At 38.3% G+C, this 27787-nt stretch overlaps 1 protein-coding gene across 2 annotated transcripts in view; it reads right to left on the bottom strand.

Moving 5' to 3' along the window:
• Kdm3 (Lysine demethylase 3) overlaps positions 1 to 27787 on the bottom strand; it is a 400441-nt gene that overhangs the window by 43053 nt on the left and 329601 nt on the right. For both annotated transcript variants that reach the window (XM_076393685.1, XM_076393684.1), the window contains exon 9: positions 4555 to 4708. In XM_076393685.1, coding sequence (XP_076249800.1) covers positions 4555 to 4708 — 154 coding nt within the window. The remainder of the gene's footprint in view (positions 1 to 4554; positions 4709 to 27787) is intronic.

Consider the following 27787-nt stretch of genomic DNA (forward strand, 5'->3'; position numbering starts at 1 on the left):
AACTTGAAACTATTTAAAGTGAAAAAGTTTTATTTATGAGCACTCACAACATATACAAGACCAAAGTGGGACACAACCAGCACGAGATGACCTCAAAAACGTGTCCACTAACGTGTAATAAATTTGCCAAAGGAGCAGCGAGCCAATATCGATGGAACACTGTATCTAGATACTTTGTGTAACAGTAGGTACAACTTAACGAAACATAATCTGAACTCGAAATGAACCCAAACTCCATCGCTCCACGTTAAATCCAGCAGATCCCACGAGGGCGAAATGAGAGACCCTGATGGCCCAGGCTCACGCACAAGCAGAGCACAGTGCAGAGAGGGCGCGGGGCAGGTTTTGGGTGACTGTCAAGGCAGCAGCACGCACAAAAGGCAGGTGCTGGAATGCATTGATTGCCTGCGCCCCCTCGCCCCGTCACCCCCAGCATTCAGTGTCCCTACCCGTATCTGGTCTGGGAACCACCCTTCTCTCCCAGGGAAACGCGGGAGACCCTGAACCCCGGGAGAACGCTCTCCTCTGCCTCCGCTCACGGATTATCCCTCTTTTCTCGGTACGAGGGTGGCCTCGACCATCCAGCTCGGCCTGCTTTTCGCCCAGCTTCTTTCTCGGCTGTTCCTCCTCTCCCTTGCTCCTCTCCCTTCTCTCCCCTTGCTTGCCACACACGCTCGCTCGCGACCTCCTCGACGAGCTCTCTCGAAATAACGCGCCACTTTATTTCCCGTCTATTTCCGTCCCGAGACGCGATTATACCGTTTCGATTCCGGGGAAATTATTCTCGAAGTTCCGGCGAAAGCGCGCGAGCGATTTTTCGTGGCGATGGGAAGAGAGACGAGACGAAGACAGAGATAGAGACAGAGAGAAATTCAAAGAGATAGTGAAAGAGAGAGAGGGAGAGGTGCTCAGGCGAAGTTTGAAATTTGGCAGCGTTCGCAGAGGAATTTGATTCAATTTAGGAGACATTAACGAGACATAGTTTCAGCCGCGGAAAATTCGCCCGTTTTGCTGGTACGCCAGGCGCAAAGTTCGCTCGACATTCCCTTTGCGGAATTTCGAACTGTTCCTGAATCGAGGCTGCGGTTGCCGAGCGAAATGTCGGCTCTCGGCGAAACATAGCCGCGCCCCCGCCCTGGGAAAATGTACCGAATTATTTTGCGCGAGATGCTTCGGAGAGAACTCTTCGCGAGCGGTGTTTAACTGGAACGAGAGAACAGCTCTTTGGCTGTTTCGACTGTTCGGAGAGCGAAATGGCCACTTTCACCTGTCGGCTCTGCGACGTTTTTGTTTGAGGTATTCCTTGGCCAACTATGCTGGTTCAATGGGAGTTCGTTAATGAATGGCGAATGGAGAATCTGTATGATACTATGTAAATTATGGTAATCATTTTTAACACTGTTTAGATTTATCGAAGACTTCAATTTTGATGTAACTGTTGCAATGTGAGTATAGGATATTTAATTTGTCTAGTGTTTTGCTACGATTGAGGCGTTGAGGACAGTAAGGGTGAACTCGACGAATCCGAATTTCGAGAACCACGCCTTTTATTTATGTTCTATAAGAGCGAGTAGAATAAACAGTGTTTTTGAAATTGTTAAATTTGCAAATGAGAAAAATGAAGTATCTACATATTTATGAATTTATTAATTTAAATATTGAATATTTATCAATTTAGAAAATATGAACACGTTAATATTTGAAAGTTAGAAAATGTAGAAACTTTAATCTTGAATATTTGAAATTGGAAAATGTGTAAAAATTGGAAACATTGAAAATTTACAAGTTTCAAAAGTTAGAATGTTGGGAAATTAAAAAACTTTTTAACTCAAAACATTTGAGCGTCTAAAATCTAGAAAAATGTAAGTACTTCAATATTTCAAAGTGTAGACATTTAAAATTATTGGAGTCATAATACTTGAAGTTTTCGTAAGAAGTACATACCTACTCTCAAAGAAAAGGACTATTCCAAAATTACCTTCCTTTTTAACCTCTCACCCCGACTTAGCCCGTCCAACCGAATGATAAAAGACTTAGACCCCGGAATAAATTTCATCCTTATCTCGCGCGACCTTAATCGAATCCAGCCACCCACGCTCGACAGGAAGACAATTTCCCAGAAAACTCGCCTGCTGTGTAAAGATTGAATAGCAACAACGGTCGGGGTCGAAGGCTAAGGGTAGTTTCTCCCCTAGATTCAAAGCTTCAGCTTCTTCGTTATTAATCTCTTGTATAGCACCCTGATGCATTCAACGACAATAAAAGCGTCCCCTTTTTCTCGGTGTCATCAAAACGTGTACATTGGGTCTTAAAATGTCACGAGAGAAAGAGAAGAAATACCTTATCTCTCCTCGAATGTAGGGTAGTTGTCTCTATTTCTTTATCCATTAGATTAAAATTATTTATAAAAAAAGAATTCTTATAGATAAACTGAGAAATAATTGGTTTTTTATTTAAGTTTATTTACTAACCCTCCATGGCCATACTATAGCCATTTTGGCCACAGTGAATTCTGACTTTTTTGTAAACTTCTTCAAGTTTTTATTTTTCCTAATTAATTCGACAAACATTTCATTCAAGTAGCGGCGGTATATTAAACTAGAGACTTCAATAAGTATCCCAGAATATTTTCAGACATTTTGAATGCTTAAAACAGTAAAGAAAGTAGCCATGGACAAAATGGACCCAGTGTGTCCACGAAAGATTAACATGTAAATATGCGAAAAATCCTACGTTTTTAATGAAAGTTCTTTCTCTATATTGATTCTAATTTCTATCTATTTAATGATTGTAATAAGATACAGAAATAAGGACAAGTACTCCAGAACAGAATTCACCGAACAGCGCGTACAAGTCAGATATATCTTTCCCGGAAATTCACAGCTAGTTCTGAGAAACGTCAGTGCAAACAGATGGTCGCCGATTCTAAGAATTTCCGAGACGACGGCCTCGAACGTCGCTTGCATAATTGAGCTTCGACGCGTTCAATATTTGACACCAGCTCTTTGTTCGACAGTCGACGATAATGTTTTTCTGGTATCACGGCTGTCGATCGCCAAGAAAAACGGCGAACGACGTTTCTGCCAACACTGTGATTATATAGATATTGCAATTACACAGACGCGCTAAAACTCGGTTCTAATTGATCGTTATTAATTTTTTAATGATATGCACACTGTACTAGGTCGCTATATCTGTGGCTGCATGGCGAAATGAAGTGGTGTTACCTTAATTGGAGGCTATCAGATAAATTTCATAATTTGGTCATAATAATGCGAGACTGAAAGGAACTCTTCCCTAGTAATAAAATGCATGTTCATGAAACAGAATCAGGGATGTAAATCTTGAACGTCGATGTCTCGGAAATAGAAATATATGACACAAATCAGGGTCTTCAAAATTATACGTTCATGCATATAAACTGGTTTCAGTATGGAAATCTGAATGTTTAGTTTTTTGGTTCTTTAGGATCTTGATTACCTTTTTGCTTAACGGTAGTTAAGTTTTTGCAGGCTTGTATACAAAGTCTCTAAGAGCTCGTTTCTTAATGGTAAAGAAATATTAAGTCGCTTGGTCTACATATTAATGGAGTGTACAAGGTAAAGAACGTAACGTAACTGGAATGACTTTGATAGCACCATATCTAATCATTTTAATGAATATTAGTATTGACGAACGTTATGTGATTCAAATGAAGCCTTATAATGCATTATGCATAATTGAAGTACTTAGTTACTTCTTGTACTTTTCATAATCTCACCATTTTATGCTTTGATCTCTAAATGAAAATTAAATTTTTGTCGAAATAATTGAAGATGTAGATAAACTATATAATATGTGGATTTTACTATATTCATTGGTTAAAATTACGTAGTTAGGTTTAATGGTCATATTATCTTACGTAATATAATTAAATTAATTTTAGTAGGATTACTTAATTCAATAAAGTCTCATTGAAATTACAAACAAACTGGTCTTGCAGAGTATGAATGACGACAAAAACCGAATAATTTATTAAGCGAGCTCATTCAAACTATAACACTAATGTATGAACATGAAACTAAACTAACTTTAATTAAAATCTCCACTGTCACAATTATCGAAATAGTTCCTATAAATATTAAAAAAATGTTTAAAACTCGATAGATCTGTCTAGATAGCGTTTATCTTCATTTACAGAATTATCCCCGCTGGATTCTCATAGCAAATAAATTCGTCCCCACACAGAGTAATTTTCATTTGATAGACTAAAATCCCTAAAACCACACAAGCCTCTAAATTCCATAAAACGCATAAAATTGTAATTCTCAACGAACCGATATCTTGTACGGTCGTTAAGTCCGCGAGGGAACAGTGTCCGAAAAGGTTGGAGGCAGGAGAAAAAAAAGAATATTAGTTTGGCCTTTGGTGGAGCGGATCGGTGGTTTAAAGACGCGCATAATGTTCGGGATTTCTTGTCGAGCATCTGTTAGACAGGCCGCTCCGAAGTGGAGAGACCGGAGGTCATTAAAAACACGCGCACCAGAGAAAAACAGGCAGTAAAGGCTGACTAACCTTTTGTTGCGCCAGCCTGAGGGACTCCTCGAAGTGCTTGTGAACCGCCTGCTCGGCGGCCCTTTGCTTCTCGAGCCTCTCCCTTTCCATCTTGGCCTCCCTTTTCTCGCGTTCACGTTCGCGCTCCAGCCGGACTTCCGCTTCTCGCCGCTCCCTGCAACACGAACACAAAAATTTCAAGGTTACACACAGTCGTTCCATCGACCGCGATATTCGTGGCTCGGAACTTCAAGCAGAGCCGCTGCTCGCTGGCTGGAGAATTTTCAAGGATTTCTGGAGAACCCTAAATGACGCTCCGCGGTACTCGAGGATCGAATTTCATCGCGAGGGGGATAACAGTCCCGACAGACCTGCTGCAGGTCCCTTCGGGAGGGTTCGAGTTGGGTTCTAATCTGAGGCTGTAATCGCTTCTGAATGGTTTCATTTTGGTCAATATTACGCCATCGTGCAGAGGGAACGTAAACAAGTTGCGAGAGTGGTGGAAGAGATGATTTTGGACGTTTGAGTGGTGTAGATGTGTGCAGTCTACTCTCGCCAACTTGTTTCTGAAAAATTATTATAGACCTAACTTTTAATAGGTGTAGTAATTAAAGGTTGAAATAAAAAAAATACTGAAACAACGTTTACAAAGAATAACCGTACCAGTCATTTCGACAGTTCTAGTATTAAACGCAACTGGAATCCAGGCAAGTGAAAGGAAAAACTACTCCACTGTAGTTTTCACAATCAGCTAATGAATGAGTCACAATAGATACCTATAAATATCATTAACAGGTACAACTAGAAAACTTAAAGTTCAATGCTGAAAGAACTTTAAGTGTATATTTCTTTTTAACCTCTGATTAATTACAAACACGTGTTTCTACTTCTGCCAGTTCGAAATTTGTTCTCAATTTTTCACGACTATTTCTCGACACTTTCGATCAAACTTCCCCAAGGAAAAGCACAAAAGCGTGGAAACGAAAAACGACACGCAACGCGCGTAATTCTCCAGACCCAGCCTCTTCTCGTTAAGGCCATCACTCCTCCGGCGCCTTGTGTCAAACGGAGTTAACTACAGTTTCCGCCGCGTCTCGTGTTTCGCATCTCTACAAGTGGATAACTTCATCGCGCGATAATATACGCAAAGGTCGAGGCCCGAATAAGAAAAAGACTGTAGGAGGAAAGCTCCGAGCGACAAAAGTTTCGCGCTCGCGAGAGGTCTTTGCAAGGAAATTCAATACGAGGGAAGTATCTGCATCAAGGTTCCACGTAAAGAGAACTCGCGTCGAGGAGACCTTCGAGGGAAAACACTGTGCAAGCAATTCCCTATCTACGGCCGCTCAACGTGTTTACAAGCCGTGTGAGGGAAAAACGTAACAAAAGGAGGGTCCCCGAGGAAAAGAAGAGGCTATGAATCACGCGGTGACCTGAAACCCCCCAAAGGTTAGCCTCTTGACCGTCGAAGAAATCGACTTTTACGAAACGATGGTTGGTGGGGGAGCAGGGCGTACAATGATGGTCATTCAATGCTCCCTCTGGCGTTATCAAACACTTGTCTAGAGCTTTAAAGTTGCTTGCATGATAGTTCTGAGTTACATGTTTTGGAACAGATAAGTTTAGGATTTCTTGTTTCGAGGTGTTACATGATTATCGGTTATCGTGTATTGTTGCATTATTGTGTTACTGAATTTTTGGAACTTGGCTTTCGTGGTACTTTTGGAATAAACAGTTTATTCAGAGCGAGATATTTCTTATATTCTTGAAAGTCTAGAAGCTTTCCCAAATTATATAGTTTTAATAAACGTAATAAACGACACTTGAGAAACATTTGAAAAATGTCTACAACCGAAGTTCAAAATATTCCAAATATGCATCACAAATAAATCCATGTTCCAGTCAGTAGCCAGGACCCTGCAAAGCTGGCAGATACGTGGTCTCTAAAGCCACGGTCTCTAAAGTCTCTAAAAAAGCCACGATAATAACACCGACAATAGTTAGCATACATATCGTAAAAGACCCTAAACAACACCTAAACTTTCTGAAAACTGGCTACAAACGAAACCCAAAGTATTCAAAATATACCACAAATAAATCCACGTCGAAATCAGTAGGCAGACCCCCACGACGCGTCCTGCCATCGCGCAGCGACTATCTTGCACGCGTAGACGCGTGTTTTCGCTCGCCAGCATTACAAGAGCCACGATAATAACGCCGACGGTGGCTGCCGTATATATCGTGACTTTTTAACGGACTCGGCTAGATAAGCGCATTCATTAATGCTTGCGCAAGTTATTTATACTGTTACGTGCGCAACGCGCGTGTTTATCTCGGTTCTCGGTCGGCGGACTTTACAATGCACGCGTCGGATCCGCGCGATAAACGCGCGCGTATTCGCCAGCGACTGTGCGCGTCTGCCGTGCAGTTTTCGCGCTGGCGAGACGATCGCTCGCGGCCGCGACAGGAAAATCGCTTTATTTTTCCCCGTTTTCATTCGTCTCGTTCGCGATCGAAGCGTCGAGGGCGCAGGTGCAAAATGTTTTCCACGACTTCGGGAGTTCTACGCGGATCTGTTATTGTTATTCCAAGCACGGGGGTTATCTTTTATCGGGTTCCTGTTTGCTTTCCCGCTCGGCCAATGAAAACGCAATCGTCGCTCCGCAGAAGGCTGCGCCTATATCGCGTTCGCCGCTGTATCGATCAACGGTTCCATAAATTAACCAGACGCGGGTTTCAGCGCTATTTGGGTCGAACTGTAGGAGCAGAGTAACGGGAGAACTTCTTGAACGTTCGTTGCCTTCGTTCTCTCGAGAAGGATTAATATGTATGGAGTAAGTTTCAAGGATAGTGCTCTCTCGTCGTGAACTCGTTACTGTAGGTATTCGATACGCTAAGGGTGGCCAAACTGTGGAGCTGGTAGATATAGGTAAGCGCTGTAGGGTCTTGGTTCTTGCTGTTGGAATTGAAATTTATTAAAGTAAAGTTATGAGTAACCTACTTTCTTAAGAAATTGTTTTTCTGTTTTTTAGATTTGCTTTTGTATGTATGCACAGAACGATACAAGAAGGTAGCCTATTTCACTAATTTAAGAATTTTCTAATTTGTGTGGAACAAGTGCATCTAGTCTTGATGCAATAGCAATACATATACCTACTCTATTACCTACATCGAAAAGCTGACACAACATATCCTGTTCTACAATTGTGAAACAAAATAATAAAAAATCTACAAGACGAACAGTTTAATAATTTAAGAATTGTGGTAAATATGTAAGAAAAATAATTTTTAATATTTTGTGGTTCCCTCGAAATTAGTTAAATTAATTCATAACCTAGTATAACAATGATATTTACTGTACTATTTAAATTATATATAGATACGCGTATAATTAATGTATAAAATTCTTAGAAAAGGAAGCTGGAGTTCTAAATTGAAAAGCATACAGCCAAGGCAAAGTCGATTCACTACTCAAGGCCACTTTCTTGAGAGTAAACTTTCAATTATATATTGAGATAGATTTATGTACTTCGTGACACGCGTCAGTGAATGACCGGACTGGTTAATTTTCTTCAGGTCATGCTGCATTACGTGCTTAGTATAATTGCAGTAAGCATTGATAATGGTATGGCTATGCAGTATGAAGAATCGAGAATGAAATAGACAGATGCATTAAATGAAGCCCAATATGTGTGAATAACCTGAACATTCTTGAAAACAATATTATGATTGCGTTATGCAAGCTTAGCTATTTTCCTGCTTTTATTGTTTATTCGTCTCTATATAGAGTGTTCTACATTTTGCTACATTCTTTCTATATTTTCTTTTATTCCAATAAAATCATATATCTGTATATATTCGAATAAATAAGAATAAATAAATGAGGATTCTTAAAAGTACTTTCTATTTATATTCAACCTGTTGGTTAAATAAACAACACAAGTTAATTCATTATGTAATATTCATACTGCAATAAGAGGTACGAATTCAAACATTTTGAAAATTGCAAGCAAGGAAATAATGTATTAGGTTGTTCATGGCATTTACTGTGATGAAATAAATTGCAATTCGATTATACTCGCAATAGGCACAACCTATGTATATTCATTACGATTTCTGCAGGTCATGATTCTAATTTTAAAACGAACCTGCTTTAAATTAATTTTCATTTACCTACTTGAATTGTAAGTATTCTTGTATAATATAGCTCATAATTACGTATCCATAAATCTGTCTGTCATTCCGGAATAAATTACGTAGCAGTCAAAGCATTAAATCTTTGCAGTCTTTAAGTATACTTCAACAACTCGGAACTCTTAAGTATGCAAATTAATTCGGTGCTCCTTAAAACCAAATTCAAATTTTATTTATGAATCACATATTCATCATTCAATCGTGTCATATGAAATCTTGTATCTCTCTAAAATAGCCATTTAGATGAAAATATACTTGAGCTTAAAATAGTTACTAAAATTCGAAGATAAATTTAGAGGCGTGCAATTAATTTATATACTTAAAGAAACTGAAAAAAGAAAACATGATATAATAATAATAATAATAATAGAAAAGAGAAAACTATAAATAAGCTCTCTAATAAGCAGTGAGTCTATATCGAGAAAACTTGTGACATAATTATTTACACTAGTCTCTCTTGCCCATTTGAATGACCTTGAAGTCTGTGTTATCAAGATCACAATCCTAATTATGTCCTGCAGCCAAAATTGTGCCATCGTTGAATAATAGGTTCAATTTAAATCCTCAACAAAATCTCAGCAGAAAAGTGTTGAATACCATCCTAGAGCTGGGGAAAATAGTTATTTAAAACAGAAGACTGTAATAAATATTTCTATTTCATCTAACGATGCATGATATTATAAATGAAATATTTCTTTAAGATAATTGTGATCAATGAGATAAATATTATTTCAAGTAGTCGTTTCAATACACCACTTATAGAAATGGCATCTGAAACAATTCTTCCATGTTTTTGTTTTGCATGAAAATACTACTTCATTAGTATCAGTAACCTATTTGAAATAATTACTTCATTTGTTTTTGGTATACATGAAAACACCTCTTCATTATGAAGTAATCTATTTGAAATAATTTTGAAACATTAATAGCGAAATAGGAAAGATAGCGATATGAGGAAAAACAAGGGGGAACAAGAAAAAATAAACACAGCAGGAGAAGAAAAAAATAGCATACAAGAAAAAGCGAAGCTGAACGAGAAGAATGAACACAGACATACCTTCACTTGTCTTACAAAATAAATTTCATTTCCATCAAATCTGATAGCTAACCACGTGTAGTTAACAGAGTGAAAATATTTCAATGTCACGTATCTGGAATACCTACAGAAATATTTCACCTGCCATTCCATCTACGTGCTCGTAGTGTAATTACTATCGAAAACAGTCCAGCGAAGTATTTATTACTGGAAATATTTCAACTGTCACTGTTCCTACTAATCTGTTCGAAGCATCCCCCAGCCTGCATCCTAGACGCGCGAACGAAAAATCGCAGGAAGGGAAAACGATGACGACACCTCGTAACGCGACCAGTGAGTCTGCAGACGATTGATGCACGCGCAACGCGCACACAATGGGCGGCGTATCGGAGCAGTACGTGGGGAAAGGAGAAACGAGTTGATGTATCGTTTTCCACGAGATCCGGGGCCCTGAGGAGACTGACGTGCCAGTTCCGAGAAGTGGCAGGGGCATATTATTACGCTACGACGTACCGGAAAACCAGTTTCTGCATCCGAGCGATTTGCATCTCTAAAACGAGGCTGACTTCTTATTCAGTCAGCCGGCGCTGCATAAATCGGCACCGTGTTTTGCAACGTTTACCGCAAATAATATCTCGGTCGATGTCGGGCATTCTTCGGTGAAAGCGGTGCCGTTTCTTTTCTCTCTCTCTCTTTTTCTCTCTCCTTCCTCCCCTTCCGATTCCCTTCCTCTCTCCCCTCGACGTTCCAATTTTACACTTTCCCATACCCCTCTGGCCCAGCCTCACGGATTTCCGAAGTGCAAAGCAAGCGGCGATGCGTTAGCGCAGCGTGAAAGACGGTCTGCGTTTTGTTATGCATAAATCAAGAGCGGAAACTTTCCTCGACGACTCCTCGAGTCGCCAGTCGGGCAGTCCAGCTTTCCAGAGTTCACCGTGGATTCGCTCGAACTTTTAATTTTATGGGCGAAGTTTCCGCGACGCGTCGGCCTCGTCGGTTTGGAGTTCTGCTCACGAACGGGGGAATAAAAGGAACACGTGTCGCGGAGGAACTGCTGGATGTTAATTGAACGGTATTCTTCGACATCTGCGAGCCACTCGAAGACTTCACCTGTTTTCCGTGTAAATATGGATGAGTGTTTGAAGGAGAATCGTGGTAGGGGTGGCATTGCTGAAGTTGTCAGTGGAAGTGGTATGATTTATTTCTTAATTGTAGGAAGCTTTAATTGTCTGAAGATTTGAAAGGAAATTTAGGAAAGGATCAATTGAGATTTGAAGAATGAAATAGAAAGATGAACTTCAGAGGTACATATGTATTATAAAAATTTACGGGATTTTTAGACCATGCTGAGGTTTCTTAGAATGAAGAATATTATCTTGGATTTCAAGGATTACTTTTTTCAATTATGAAGTTTCTCAAAGACCTACAAAAATGAAAGAATATTTTCATTTGCAATTATTTTGCAGAATAGATAGCAACAGAAATCAGTATTTTGTTAAAGCCATGAAAGAGCTCAAATAAAAAGATTAACGTAGATAACAACAAAGCACTAAAACTGGTAGATAGTAGTAAATGGTAATATTAGTTCACAAAAATGATTGTAGATACTGAACCAAAATACACATAATACTGAATATAAAAAGAATTTAATAGCATGGTACTAGACTACAGATAATCCTCTAAGCACCACTTATTGTTAGAAATAAAACATTTTTTATGAGTTTTTATAATACTGCAAGCATAAAATAAAGCTTAAATCTTCTGTCCATAAAAACTACATAAAGAATTTTATACTACAAAAGTTCAAGAAATTGTGATTGAATCACTGTTCGCTATTCTTTCTCAAGACCCAATAGGAATTAAACCACTTTTTCTCGCAGAAGCTCTGCATACAAAAGTACTCAAATACAACAACCTCTACTTCTTTTCTATCCCTCAACTCGCCCAATCATTTACAGTTATCTTCTCAAAACAACTATAACCAGCCTCCCCCGTCCATTAAACGCGAGCTTCTAAAACGTAATTGTACTCCCTCAGTTGATCAGCGACCCACGAGTGTAATTTTATCCCCCAGGCCATCAAGGTACGTACTAAAATACAGTTACGCGTGTTGGAAGCTCCGTTCAATCCCAGCCTGCCAACCGAATCGTTGACCCTCGATAATCGTCGGTCAGAAGAAAAGAACTGCGGGTCCGCGGCAGCGGCGTCTGGGTGAAATTATTCGTTCGAGGGGGGAAGGTTAATCGGCGCTTGGAGATGGCCGAAGGCCGACGGGATAGGGGAGGACAGGAATTCCTTCTCGCTGCCTCGCGCGTCTCTTTTTCCTCGGCGTTGCTCAGAAATCGAGCAGTCACGGAGAGGAGGCAGCACCGCCGGTCGATAAACCAGTCCAGTATGGGAACAGGACAGGTTCGAGGGCTGCGGGCAACCTTTGAAAAATCCGGTCGCGAGGAACTGGCCTGACCAGAGGAGAGACCCAGGCCAGCTTCGAGCGAGCAACACACAGAGGGAATATCACCAAAAAAGGTCTTACGCATCCTTGCCTCGCGGCGTCTTTTGCTTCGCTCGAGACGCGGCCTCTTGCGCGCGCCTTCTGCCACGAACCTCGCGTGCGCGCGAGCGAACCTGCTGACGAGCGACCACGCCACAACGACCGACTCTTCTCCTTTTCGTGAGAACACGGGCACAGGATCGCTTTTTATGGATTCGACGCGTCTGTGTTATGCAACCTCTGCACCGACGCCATGTTGGATCGCTGCGAGCCAAGGTTCGATTCTTCACGGGCGGAGGGGTTTCTAGAAGTTTGTGTTTGCTTTGGAGCGTAGGGGTGAAGTAGCTGGTTGGGGAGCTTGGGCGGAGAGGGGTTTCTAGGTTTTCTTTTGGAGTGGCGCTTCGTGAGACATGCTATTTGCGTATTTGTGGATTGCGTAGTTAGTAGATTGACTGGTGCTTTAACTTTCTCACTTCTAGACTTTCTTGTTTACTACTCCACTATCAGGTTAAAGTGAGGAACCTTTAGTAAATTAAGGAAATACTATTACGTCTTCTGATATAAAGAATACTAATTATTGTTGAAAATAACTTTGATTTGTATGCCTTGAATTAGTAAGAGATTTTAAATTCTTAGCTAGAAATGACCACTATGTAGTCTTTACTGCCAATTAGTGTGACTTAGTTACCAACAAGTTTCTAAGTAATGCAAGACATTTTATAGATCAATTAATGCATTAGTGATTTATTTCTGTCTCACCAAAGGAGAAAGTGAAACTGGACACGAGCATAATTTCAGGAAATAGAGAATATAGAAACAAGTTTACAACGATAACGAATATCTATCAAATCCTACTATATACTGTATCCGGATTTTGTAGATTTAAAGAACACTTAACGCTATATTTTTCAGTTTGTAAATTTGTGCATATTAACTATCTGATGTTTGAACTTCATGTGTTATAAAACAATGGAGTAAAATAGTTAAGGTTGAAAATGCTTTAGGAACTTTCGTAATCGAAATTAGAAAATTGTTCAACCTTACAGTTGATGAGGTTCTCAACAAATATTGCCTCATTATGTATTGCATCTCTTCAGGGTCTGTTAAAATTGATACAATACACTTATCAACTACAGAAGGTCTAATAGAAAATATTACGATAATAAATACCTATTATATCCTTCTCACTAACATGTTCCTTAAATAATCATTCACACATGTGTAAATATCCTTGAAAAGATTGAAACTGTCATCGAATTAATGCTTATGCACAGTAAATACCACTCAAGATTAAACATCATATTTGTCATTGCATTAAAGTACTAAACCTTATCTGATACAATAGAGTCACAAAATTTACTGTAATTTACACGAACTCAAGTTTCCACGTTCACTACAAAAAGAAGCCACAAATACGTAATGCAGAGCCTACTAAACCACAATAAAATTGCAATAATCCCTTCATATTATTTTACAATATCAAACACAAACCAGTCGAAGGTTAATATTTAATATCAAACATTAACGCCAAACTCGTTTCGTCTAACTCCAAAGAACCTCTTCCACGAGCAACCACGTGTTCCCTAGTCAAATTATCTCTCAACTGGTATGGCGAGGTCATGGTACTTATCTCACTGTTAATATTTATTATATAAAATACCATTGAATTACTAACATTTTTATTTATTTATTCACCATCCACACTATACAGTGTTTAGATACGTATAAACTTCCACTAAAATATCCAGCTCGCCATAGGTGTAGTTAACTTCTATTATCACGCTCTTTAGTATACATTGCACTTTGATTCTAACCAGAATTACTCCTATAAGAAAAAAAAAACTGAATTTTCTATGTACCATTGTTAACGTGGTTAAAGAAATCGCAGCAATGCTACCACATTCTGTTACAACACCGAACACCATACCAGCCAAGAGGCTAAGAATCCTCCTGAAAACCGCACATCTGAAGCCGCAACCGCCTCCTCCGCGATTCCACGTATTACAGAACACACGGGAACGTTCGAAAGCTCGCATTCTCACTCGGCAAGTTCTCGCCTCCACGGTTCCCTTCGCAACGACGAAACACAGCTAGGCGAGTTCACAGTCGAGGGAGCACGCTTCCGAAGTTTAAGTACACGATCCGAGGAGATCCGTTGGGCAATTATTAACACTGTAAACAGGGACGAAGAGCCGCGAGGGAAACGGTTACCTGTGTAATCAGACTTCGACGCTCCCCAAGGCAACGAGGCACGATGCTCCCGCGAAAACGGCCGACGCAAGCACGGTGAAAAGACTCGCCAATCTGCGGGCAGATTTTAAAACGCGTCCCACGAGGACCCGTCGCCTACTCTGGCCCATATATTCCTGCCTCGACCTTCGCCCGCTTTCCCTTTCCTCGCCCAAACAAGGAATTTATTTTCATGCGATATTTACCGAACGCGATACGCGCCAACGGGCGCCGAGGAGAGGAGAAGGGGGGATCTCGTCCTGTGTAGCGTGTCGGGAGAAAACAGACGAGGAGACGAATTTCCTGGAAGGGCCATTGATCGGTCGACGTAGCTGTTTACAAATCCTGCGAGACGAGGGTATCCACGCGCGCGATACTAACACAGAGAGAGATGTAGGGTAGGAGACAGCAATTACTGTATGGGAATCGAATATTGTGCCTCCCTTTTATTTTCACATGTAACACAAAATGTAGTGTTATTAAATTGCTCTTTTTTGTGTACTCGAACCTTTGAGTTATGTATTGGAATTGAAAGCATAACGTGGTTACGCTTCTGAAATATTGAAAACACGTAATTGTATAGTAGTTGGTATACAGTAATTGTTCTATGCATTTTTACTGTACCTCAGGGACAGACTAACACGTCTATTTTTGTTATTTTTCAGGAGAACCGAAAAACAAGTGTGATTACCTATTTCTTTACGTAGTATTTAAAGTAGTTTATATTTATACTATTAAATTTCGTTCACCTATGACATAACTTTACTAAATTCCTATTATTCTAATAAAATGAAGAAAGAGTAATAGGATCCTGTACGAAATTTAATTTTGGAAAAAATGGACTTGGGTTAGTGTGTCTCTGAATTACAGTTTCATGTGTGGCAGTAATCTGTGCATGAACTTCTTTTTATATTTTAATTAATATTCAGAGTGTTTCAAATATCTTACTCATGAAAGAATTCTTATTAATAGAAAAAAATCTGAATTTAATATAGATACATTGAGAAGAACGAAACAATGAAGTAATACCGTTTAATTTAACAAAATCTGGGGCAGGTAACGTTAACAGGCACGGTAATTGATACACTTACTCTATTGCTAATGTAAAAAGTTTCTGGGTTCTGTTTCTGACAGAATATTATTTAAATGAGAAGTAAAATAATGTACAGAGATTTAATCATTTGTTATAGTTACTGTTATTGTCGCCCAAATGTAAAATTCATTTGAATCAGTGAGTTGAAGAACAAAAGGTGCAAGTCCAAGCGTAGCCATTTTGAAATAATCTGAATACTTTTTTCCGGGCTCCAGAGACAAAGTATATTAACCCTTTTTTTGATTTGTAATTGTATTAACTCAATTTTGAAAAATTAAAATTACTTAAAACATAGCAATTCCCTAATAAATTTTATAAAAATTTCTATACAACATGGATCTTTTTATTTTCTAAAATTTCATGCTTTAAAGAGTTAAGTCGTAAAGAAAGCAAATAGATTTTAATATCTTTGTGATGTTGTGGTCCAAACATGTATAAAATCCACAGAACTACACACTGGATTTAAATATATTTCAAAACGTGGTATTTGAACTTGTACCTTTCTTTAATTCGTCAATTCAGTCTGGCAAACAGAAGTAGAGAGAATTTATATGAGAGAAAGCAGAGTGAGCAGAGAAATTTAATTTAATTTTTATATTATTTTAAACGGGTGAAAACCCAACAGTATTTTAAAAATTTAACTTCAATTGATAACTAACTTCTATTTAATAGTAAGAACGATTTGCACTTGCTTTTTTCATATGCATTGCTATTTAATTTTTAAAAATGTTTGCTGCAAATCATCACTTTTATTGAATATGCTTCAAAATTCAATTCGAGGTAAGCGGACAAAACCTTGATTAACTGACTTTCAATTATGCACAATCTCTTTTGTTCAGAGTTACTGTTACTCTATGTCATAACAATAAGAGTAAGTGCAGTAAAAACATCGATTGAATCTTGAACTATGATTTAATTCTAATCTACTTACTGCAAAAAATAAAATTAACCATTAGAAAGGTGCACTAGGCTTGAGTTTCGTATTAAGTCAGCTAATTGAGGTTCTACTGTATGTGTAATCAATTAACCTTTTCATTACAACAGATACTAATGCATATAGCGAGTGACCAAACTAACTGTATGTTAAATGTCAATAGACATAAAAAAAAATAGATTAAATAACCCACAAGTAAATTTTCAATATGGCTATAAGTGGCATTAACGTCAAATGGTCAAACTTACTTAAGCGTCAAGGTCAAAAGAAATCGGTAAAGAAATTATTTGTGTGATTTCAGTAAATTTCATACTGAACTAAAGACACGATATCAAAATGTCTCCTTGCAATAAAAGTAACTGTGAATATTCCGTTTCTCATTTCAAATATACACAATAATATACATAACTGTAATAAATACATCATATGATTATATGACATCAAAGTATATTATAAAAGTAAAATAGACGACTTTGATGTACGAGAAATTGATGCCGTCAGTATTTACGACAGCAAAAACTTGCAACACCATTTTATGGGTTTCATAAGTCTCATGTTAAGCAGCACTTAAGTACTGTTATTACTAGACTGCGGATCTTTAACCATTTATGGGAAATTTCAGTATGCAAAAATACAGACTCCATCTAATATGGGAAAAATGTACAAAATATCAACACTTAAATACACTTTATAATATTTCAAGGATAAAACAAACCTTCAATTAGACTCCACTTTCCGAGTTTTTATTTATGAAAATGGAAATTTGCATAAACACCTGCAGTCTAGTTATTACTAGAAGTATCTAAGTAGCTTAAAAATACAATTTGAGCTAAACCTAGTTTGAATCATACAAATCAAATCAAATACTTTAATATTCAAGTAAAGTTAATTATTCAAGTAACCTTGATTATCCAAGCAAATTTGATCAGATATTCTGAATTATAATATTAAACTTTAATAGTAAAATTTACTTGGATAAGATTCGGAGAAGCTTGGATAAAGACAAAAAGATCAAGAATATTCTAAAAATTAAAAAAGGACGTCAACTTCATTTCAAGCTTGATAGTATATTTCAATTCAAGTAAGATAAACACGTTCACATTGGTCAAATTGCCCCAAATCACTTCCATTCAAGCTGCTTGAATTACACTAACTTGACTAACCTGAACAAAGCTTTATATACAGTAGCATATTTAAATATTTCAAGCCCTAGTTACTACACAAAGCGCAATATCGACTTTAATCTTAAAAATCAATCTCTAAGCCATACTTAGAGACACATCTTCTGGAGCACATGTTCGAAACACCCACAAGGCCAAACTCGTAACGACGAAGCATAAACTACGCTTTCCGTCGTTCAGGGATTCCTCGATTTCTCCTTATTTTTCCAAAATAAATTTAGGCGCAAGCAGCGTCACGGAGAGCGAACAGAACGCGTCGCTGCGCACGGCCGAAACAAGCGGAAGCGAGAGATCATGGCGGCTGATTCGGTGGGCATGAGTATCGAACGCGACCGAGAAAAACGATATTTCACTCTTATCCAGCAGAAGCGATTCGATTATACCAGAGGCTCGAATTTTACGGCTCATGAATTTTGTAGGATGCGCTGAATACCGCTTTCTTCGCTCGACCTTAAGAGCCCGCCTGGCATTCTGAAGGCGCACGAGACGCGCGGCCAACATGGCTCCCAGACACCTGTCCGTCTACGTTCTTCCTCGCTTCTTTTCTTTCCCCCCTTCTCTAGCCTGGCCCTTCTCTTCCTTTTTACCTGGACTGCTCGCTGCGGGGAGCAACCTGGCTACGCGTTTTCTCTGTTCAACGGGTGGGAACGCCCGCGAGGCGATTTTTGCTTTCGTTTCAGGCGACTCCATTAGAGAGCTATTCTAAGCGGGCAGAGAATGGAAGCGTTCAGATCTCTTTTTTTTTTTTTCTTCCATTCATACTGAAGTAACTGAGATTTCTTCTCTTATTGTTGAGGGTTCTGAGGTAACTGTTAAGAGATGAAGTCTGAGTTATGGAGAAATAAAAGTTGAAAGTGGTATAGATTTTTATGGAGTAAAAGGTAATTCGGTGTTAGATAATGGTTACATGGAAGGCAGAATACTTTGGTAATAAGGAATTCTACTTCGGTGCTTAGAAATTGCACAAATAGCAGTAGATCATTTCTAATATAATATAGTTTGTATATAATATAGGACTCTAGGTTATGGAGAAATAAAAGTTAAAAGTGGTATAGATTTTTATGGAGTAAAAGGTAATTCAATATTAGATAATGGTTACATGAAACGCAGAATACTTCAGTAATGGAGAATCCTATTCCAGTAGTGGAAATTACACAAATAGCTGTAGATAATTTCTAATATAATGTATTATAGTCTACAGATTGCAGTTTATGAATAACTTAATATTAAATATGTATGAAAGTGTTACTTTCCCTTACTTCCCCTCTATTTTATAAACTCTTTTACATCAACACATAATCTGATTCTATTTGTTCCGAATAATCACAGATAAGATTAAACGACAGAAAAGGATTAGGGTTAACGCGAAAAATAGCCTTAAAACACAGAGCAAATAATATAAATGCAGAAAATTCCCACGTAGCATTAAGTTTCATTCAACTTTTAATTCTACTTCCATTCATATCCTTTATTCCCAGCACGACCACTCATAAGGCACTTAATAGCATTTTAAAGGCTCGCATTCGCTTGTCGTAACAGTGAATACTAAACTCAAGGTCGAATGCAAATTACTGTCAACTCCCGGAATGAATTAAGGCACGCTTTATTTACAGCATTGCCTCGCTAATTAGAATTCTCGGAAACGCGATATCAATCTGCCGCGATCTTAACACGGACAGAGCTGTTCGAAAATAAATCGAAGTCCCTTAAAGAGACAAAATATCTCGAAGGATATGCTCAGACGTCCCACTGCGTTCTCTTTATAGCGTGATTGGGCTGGGAAACCAGCTCGGCAAAGGTCACTGGATTATTACCCGCATACGTTGCATTTTATTTTTCCGCCTATTCAAACGAGGTCTGCCTCTGCCTTTGATTACCCTCTCTTGCGCAGCGGCCACGACCAGTATTTTGAACGCGCAATTTCGTAATCGAATTTTTGCCGAATATCGACAAGTTGGACGCGAGGGGAGGCTATTAAAAATCGATTCACCTTTCGGGGCACGTTTCGGTCGATTGATTTCCTGTCTACTAGCCTTTTGAAACGAGAAACATATTTTCAGAGAATTGAGATTGGAATTGAATTTTTCAAATTTTGAAGTGTCAATTTTAAGGCAATTCCATTGAGACAGCACTAAGCGACTTGTAGCATGCCATATTCTTTAAGTTAAATTGTACATACACATTTTACAATAATTAAAAAATTATTTAGAAAAATTCTTCTAGACAGAACCATGACACGGTTTTCTAAATAATTTTTTGATTATTGTAAAATATGTATGGAGATACTGTTAGTTTTAAAAATATTGTAGCATGGTATAAGCCGTCTAATGCTGCCTTACAAATGAAATTGTGCTTTTGTAAGACAAGATGGACTTCCAGTATTCAGTTGTTACACAAGTTGGTACAGGATACCTCGACTGATAGACTTACAATTAGTATATTAGATTTAAAACTGAAACTCCTTGTTGACGGATAATTTTTTATCTTCTGTATATCATTATAAAATCATGATCTGTATTTTAATGGTAACACTCAATAAATACTCGAACATAATATAATATCTCACATTTGCCACTAAAAATCTCAGAACTCCCCTTACACATTTCTGTGTGACGTTTCAATGTAATTCGTAGCTAAATTTCAAAATTCAAACCTTTACTCATATTCTGAGCAAAGCTAATTTAGTCTACAGGAAACTCTTATACAAAATATAGAATATAACTAGCATCGTTGACTAAGAACTACTTCAACGCTCAATATTCTCAGCATTGAAACTGACAAAAAAAACAAAAAAATAAAAAAAAAATAAACGAGTGGTATAATTTTTCTAACGCGAAACTGAGCGTCACGTCGATGCGCGTTGCCTTTATATGTGTATCGCGCGGCAAATTAGCGTTTGCATTCCTACGCTTTCTGCACCCACCGTGTGATTACCATGATTTCTACGTGACGTAATTTCACCGCGGCAGACAGAACGCGTCGACGAAGGATGGATGGAAGGTGACTTGCAATCTGGGAGGGGAGGCGAGAGAAGAAGCAAAAAGGAGACGAAACGAGTTTTCGTGGCGCACACGTGCTGGCCTCTCTGAGAGCTCCGTCCCTCACGGACAGCCTCGCACACCTATACGGTGTCCAATGCATCATTTGGACAGGTAGGATGGGCACACGGACGCGTCCATCGTGTAAGCGGCATCGACGTAACGGGTACGTGTACCGGGTGAGACTCGAACGACTCTACTCGAACCTCGTGCAATTACCACGCACGAACGATGTTCTGGGTTTTTGTTCCCGAGGCAGGATTGGAATTTGAAAGATGAATCATGGTCGTGATGAAGAAACTAGACGCTCGCTAGCAGAGTATTCGACACACCTTCCTAGGGACTCTTGAGTAATTCTGTTTGAGAATTTTCTGTTGGGTTTGTTCTTTGATTTTGAAGACGAAGGATGAGGCTGTCAATGTACATATGTATATTATTTAATTGCTTGGAAAAATGTTTACACTGTTGCTTGATTTTCAGTGTCGTATTTAAAATGGACCTATGAGGTAGAAAGTATCGTTTTTTATTTTCTGTACGTGGATACTAAATCTTATGAAAAAAGATACTGAATTTTTTATTTGTAGATCTAGTACACACATAAATTATTCATCGTCATGATTACAGTAACTTCATCATAATACATTGATATTATCTTATCATTGATATTATCTTAAGAGTTCCTGATTTCCAACTATATCTGAAAGGAAATTGCATTTCCTTAAAAAACAGAAAACGAAGGCTTAAGACTTGAAGTACCAAGAATAATGAATAAACCTACTTAGTGAAGTCTGACAATAGAAACAAATATAGAAAACACCTCGATAGATACGCAAACCTTGATACTTGTATGCTTTTTAGACCCTCATTTTCCACAATTACCGAACTACAACCCTACCATTGAATTCTACCAACCCACTTAGAAATTCACACTGCCACCAACTTCCAGAATTGCCTATCGAAGCATTAACTGCATTATTACACCGTACCACTACGCACCGCCTTCGACCTTGCAAACAAGAAACCCCTCCGCGAGGTCTGAGTCACAAGCCCTGGAGTCATACCCTAATGACGGATTATAGACTTAACGATCAATAAAACTCGACCACGGGTAACTCCAGCGAAGCCTGTCCCCTTTGTTCCCCAAAATCCTCCGAGTTCGTCGACCCAGAAAGCCTCGACAAACACGCGGCACTCCGATTTTCGCGAAAGCGTGACGAAAGGTGCTACGTCATCCTTGGGACCTTTTGTTTAGAATGAAACCGAATTTACGATCCATAGGGGAGAGTGGGGACAAACGTAACGGTGTCATGGAAGTAACAGGCGTCCTTTCCACAAACATCGTCAGAAAATTTCTTTTACACTGTTACATACGTAAATATAGTTTCTTTTATTTCATCAATTGAAGCTGAGCGATAACACGAATCGCAAGTGGTCAAGCTGAGTTTCTGTATTTGGATCATCCAGACAAGCTGTTCTTTTGATTTTTTTATTAGTATTTACACTTTTTTAGTATTTAGTATTTACACTTAGATACTGTCTTCATAAGCTCTTGTATTTATTTTCAATAAGTCTTTTGTAGTTTATATGGTACAACGTTTTCACTCTAAAAAACGAGGGTGGAGCAAAAATAACATGTCATTATGGGGTCGAAAGTAACATGTTACTTTCGTCTACATGAAGGTTCAATGCGTGTATGTTGGCAGAAAACAATGAAGAAACGAGGCAAGCAAAATAACATACGGCATACAAGATAGGAATTCTTCATATAATAATGACTATACAAGTCTGATTTGTTTGGAACCCTTCAGTGAAACCTGTTCCAAAGAGAAGTGGATGCAATGTCTAAATTGTAAGGGTTGGTCCCATGAAGACTGCGCCATAACTGATCTTCATTACATCTTTCATAATCGTAACTTAGAGTAGATAAAGAATATCATTAAACCAAAGCACAATACCAAAGAAATATACATACGAAGGTGTCTGATTTACTCTTCCATTACTTAAAACACATTTCCCTTTATCCTTACTTAAAACATGTTTATCTAAATGCCTAAATATCTATCTTGTCTTCTAATAAACTATCCTACAATTTCCCAGGAAAAAATGTGACCACTTAATCTTCCTCGAAACAATTAGCCTTATTTCTCTCCCCATAGTATATTACTTTCGTTCCCACCCTCCAGAACGAAAGCAACAGTGACAGTAACTATGGGAAACTGCCACAGCTCAGACTGCTTACCACACGAGGCTAAAACGTGAGTCAGATGATAGATCAATAAACACACTGTCTTAAGGCAGACGTTTTCTTTTTGTATCTTTAAAAGGTAATCGGCAGCTCGACTAAACATAAAAAAGAAAATCTTACTTCTGTCCCCACTCTCCTCTACACGCAGACTGTCTGCCTGCGTGTCTATAGAAAGCCTACTAAAGCGACTCGGTAAATGTCACTAACCTTGCAAAAGCCGAGCTACCGGCTGCCACGGTTTACTCGGAAGCCATTAATATATCCAGAGGATGGCGGGGCGAGGGGATGGAGGCGAGCAGCGTAGCGCGCAACCGCGATCGTCGTTAATAATACGAATCAGATTTAGTTTCTGCGTTCAGCGGCGCAGAGAGGACAGAAGGGGGACGCGTGACTACCATGCCGTTCGGGCTGAGTCGGCGTTTTATTGCGGGAACGTAATTGAGACTCATCACGTTAATGCTGCGCGGGATTAACCTGTTGACTCGGCCACTATTGCTTCTTGTTCCGTGCTCGGTGAACGTGAATATCGCTGCGAAACAACCGCGCAGCTTCGATCTTCGAACTGCAAAGCTGCGTTCTCACTGAAGCGAGGAGGAACTCTTCTCACGAGTCACTTATTTCTGTTGACGCTTCCGTGTTCTTTGGGAAAGTCTCTGCTTCTTGGCGAATGTTTTTCTAGGATTCTATATGTTTCTGTTGTCGGGGGCAAAGTTTGCTGCTTGTTTATTTTTCTTTCAAGTGTCTCGGAGAAAAATGGGAAACATGCATCGAGTCGCGTCTGAAATAATGTTTGTATACTTTACACTGAACAGTGAGTTCCAAAATTTGTCTAATAAGTATTAACTTATAGAAACATTTTGTGTACAGTGAAGCAAGATAATATCTTAAGACACCTTTACTGCTCACTTGTTCACAAGAAGCTAGATATTGCTTTTTGGTTTGGTCCCCTTGTCAAAACTGCTGGGCCTATGACCTGTTAGGATTCTTGGTGATCAGTTAAAGAGATTACTTGATGTTGCTCGACTTTTTCACTCCACTTATCACCTTCAGGAATAATCTACGACGCATACTGTAATATTCAAGCTAATTTCTCTTTTTGTCTTTGTATCAAAGGGATTGTGCTCGTAAATAAAAAATTAATAACAATAACGTCATCTGGGGAATGTTTGAATTTTGTTTCGATTTCAAGGTGACATTTGTTTACGAAGAAACCTGGAGGAATATTCGGCAACAAGTAGCGAGTTTTTCAAGGTGTGTGGAATAGTAACAAAAAGTTCCTCGTTATTGCTCAGGGGAGACAGCTTAACGTGACCAAGGGGACGAAAGCTACTTTACTGTGTACGTTCTGTTGTCTGATTCACAGCACAGCTGTTAACGTCAACACAATCAACATATCATTAATATATCAGGAATAGTGAAGTGAGATCATGACCTATTTATTAAGAAAATATTTACCAAGCAGATAAAAGATTTTTAGTGAAAAAATGCTGGAGTATTCAGATATTTAAATGAGGGTTGCAGATGGAATTTCCTGTACACAGCTGTCGCATGTGGCTGCTATATCTTCTTTCATTTGTGCTTCAATAAGCATTTTGTGTTTGTAAATTGTCGCTATCTGCAGCAGTTTCATCGCAAACACGCGATAAAAACAAAATGACTGCAACAATTTATTTTTCCACGAAGGAAACTGAAATATTAATTAAAAATATCTTAGAACTTCTTTATATCGGTTTTTGTATATATACTTCACTTCTTTCCAGTTTCTTTTCTTCACAAAATGCTGATAAATTGTCGTTACCTGTTTCTTATAAAAGCAGTGTCAATCAACTGCCATTTATTTTAAAAACTCAGTTCATTTCCTGTGGATCTAATTAAGATGTGTAATATACAAAATTTACTTGCATATGGTAGCCGCGAGCGACAATCGCGTGTTGGAAATCCCATCATAATTCCTAATTCATAGAAATGTTTATGATTTACGACTCCTAATTCCTCTAATTAACTACTTGGGCTGAAATAACATTTCTCATACGTGCTACCTGCGTGAAACTAAAAGTGAATTGCACGTATTTCAGTCCGTGGTCTGATCTTTCTTGTTTAACAACGGTTTTATATGAGTGTTCAAATTTATGATCATTTTTTATTTGCAGGTATTCCGTTTGAAAATAATGTTGTGCAAAAGAAATACTGTTTTTCGTTTTGTATTGCCTTTTAATGGAGCACTATTTTTAGTTTCTTCGCCTGAGGTCATACGTACTGATTTCTAGAGACAGAAATATTATAGAAACCATATGGACTTAATGTTTTGAGAGAAACTGTATACATATGTGAAACTTGTTTTTAGAATCATCACTGTTTCATAAATCTGACCCGCTTTTTTTCCATCTTTGGGAAAGTAATCTGTCATACGTTTAAATATATACACTGAATTTGTAATAATTTAGAAAAGATTGTCTTAAGAATTTGTATTTATAGGAAATGAATTTAGTACATTATTTTCTTTTTAATATTGCTAATTTTCATTGCTATTTAACTTTATAACTTCAAATCGATTTCCTAAAAAATGTACCTAGTATTCATGCATCTGTTTCAACAAATTGACGAAACATATAATTATAATTACAATATTTAGGTACTGAAATAAATGTTGTAAACTTCAATTATATTTTGCAAATTACTCTGAACAACTCGAAAACCTCCATTTCCTAAAACAATTTCTCACCTGAACCTTCTCAAACCACCATGACTTCTTTCTCACGACCCACGGTACACTCTGCTCTGACGTCACTTCATAATTTTACTTTACATGCTGCAAGTAACATTACTTGCTTATTTATCTTATCAACGTAATTACAGCACTGTTGCAGGGAGAAATCGTGATTTACGACTTCAAATATTCCTATACACATCCATCTTTCCACATTCCCCGACAACGATATCGCGCTTCCCTCTCGGCGAAGCAGGCTTCAAAGAACACAAACAAAATTCTATCGAGTCGGACCTGTGGCCCCTGCCACGATCGATTCGAGCGTTAGAAACAAAGAAAGCGACCGTCGAGGCCTTGGCGAGCTCAGGAGCAGAGGATCGTCCCACGAGCTTATCAGACTGTTGACTTCGCGTCGATTCTGGCACGGAGACCGCCAGTCTGATTGTGCATTTACGAACAGCGTAAATACGCGGCGATATCTATAATTGCTAGCGCGACGTTATTTTTAGAGATGAAATCCGAGTTTAAACATTTTCAGGGGAATATTATATAGAGAGAGTTCGAACAGTTTGCTGGCAGTGCCTGTAGTCGGGACAGAGGGGTCGATGGGGTAGCGCTTGAAGCTTTGACGAGTGGCCGCCGACGCTTGTAAAATTGGTCTCGGTGGATCGGACCCGACGTGCCAAAATGTCTTACTACCGTCGCTCTATTTTCGCCGACGACGAACGGGGGAACGCTCGTTTGGCTCGAGAGCCTGGGAAAACGAGACTCCCGTTCGGATATTTGCGCTATCTGTAAATCACACAGCCGTTTATTCACTCGTGACTTTCAACTTTGCTCCCAATTTTCTGCATACGTTATGCCTACATTCTTTTAATGAAAAAACACGCTTAAACTGAAGAACAAGGAAGGAGTTTTTCTAAATAATCAATTTACATCGATTTAATTAATGATATTTGCTAACAAAGTAGAAATTAGTAGCTATATCTAAGCTAGTTGACTCGACACTCGATCAGTATCCAGTAGTCGATTCAATAAATAATGATTTTGAAGTACTTATTTATTTATTTTATTATTAAAAGAAATTGTATGATATACGATATCTGAACTTACTGTGTGATCAATTCTGGAAAGTTCAAGTAATGCTATCTTATTATTTATTTGACTACTGGGTCAATTACCTTATATTTTATTTCTTCAACTATTCAAAATGTGAAGATTTATAAAAAAATATTATTTCTTGTAATTTCATTTATAAAAAATATTCTTTTCATGTTTTAAGTTGCATCAGCTTCTTGGTTCTTACTGACTAAACTAATGTAGATTTATTTTACAGTATTTTATTCGAAGCTTTTCCATTTTATGGAAATATTCCTTTATTCATGGTATTTTTTTAATAGTCTGTAGTTTTAGGTAGACAGCTCTTTTTTACATTACACACCGCGTTTTCGCAGTTAAAATGCATACCGTGGTTCTCGATTGCGTTAAATACACGAGTGTATCGTACAAAGTATTTTGCGTCTTCCTTTCTTATCGATCGTAAACCGCAGTGTGCAACGCGCAACGAAGCAAACGTTATCGGGGATCCTAAATGTTGAGTCAGTTCGACTTTGCAACCTCGAGTAACTGAAGAGTTGTATAGTCATAAATTCTATACATGTTAGAAATCCAAGCAATCAGGTGTGCAAATTAATTCAGTAACATTAGAAGTACCTGTTTCTGCTGACTATTTTAAATTTACATATTTTCTTACCTGAAATACAGTTTTGAAGAAATGCTATCTGAGTTTATGCTGTTTCATGCGGCATGTATTACGTGATTCGTAAGCAAAATTTGAATTCTGTTTAAACAGACTCTGTATTAATGCAGACGTCAAATAAATCATTAGCATAAAATTTCTATGTTATCGTCTGTCGTCAGCATTAGAACCACGTATCTTAAGAATATAATATTTGAGAATATATAATTTTGTGTTACTTCACGTTCAACGACTCCTATTTATTAATTATTATACTATTTACAAGTTGCGAACGTAAACATACAATTAGATGAGAGTAACGAGCCCACAAAGCGTGAAGGGCACATTTTCCAAGCTAATTCATACGCTAG

Source organism: Calliopsis andreniformis, chromosome 3, assembly GCF_051401765.1.
Source record: "Calliopsis andreniformis isolate RMS-2024a chromosome 3, iyCalAndr_principal, whole genome shotgun sequence".
In the NCBI taxonomy this organism is placed as follows: domain Eukaryota; kingdom Metazoa; phylum Arthropoda; class Insecta; order Hymenoptera; family Andrenidae; genus Calliopsis; species Calliopsis andreniformis.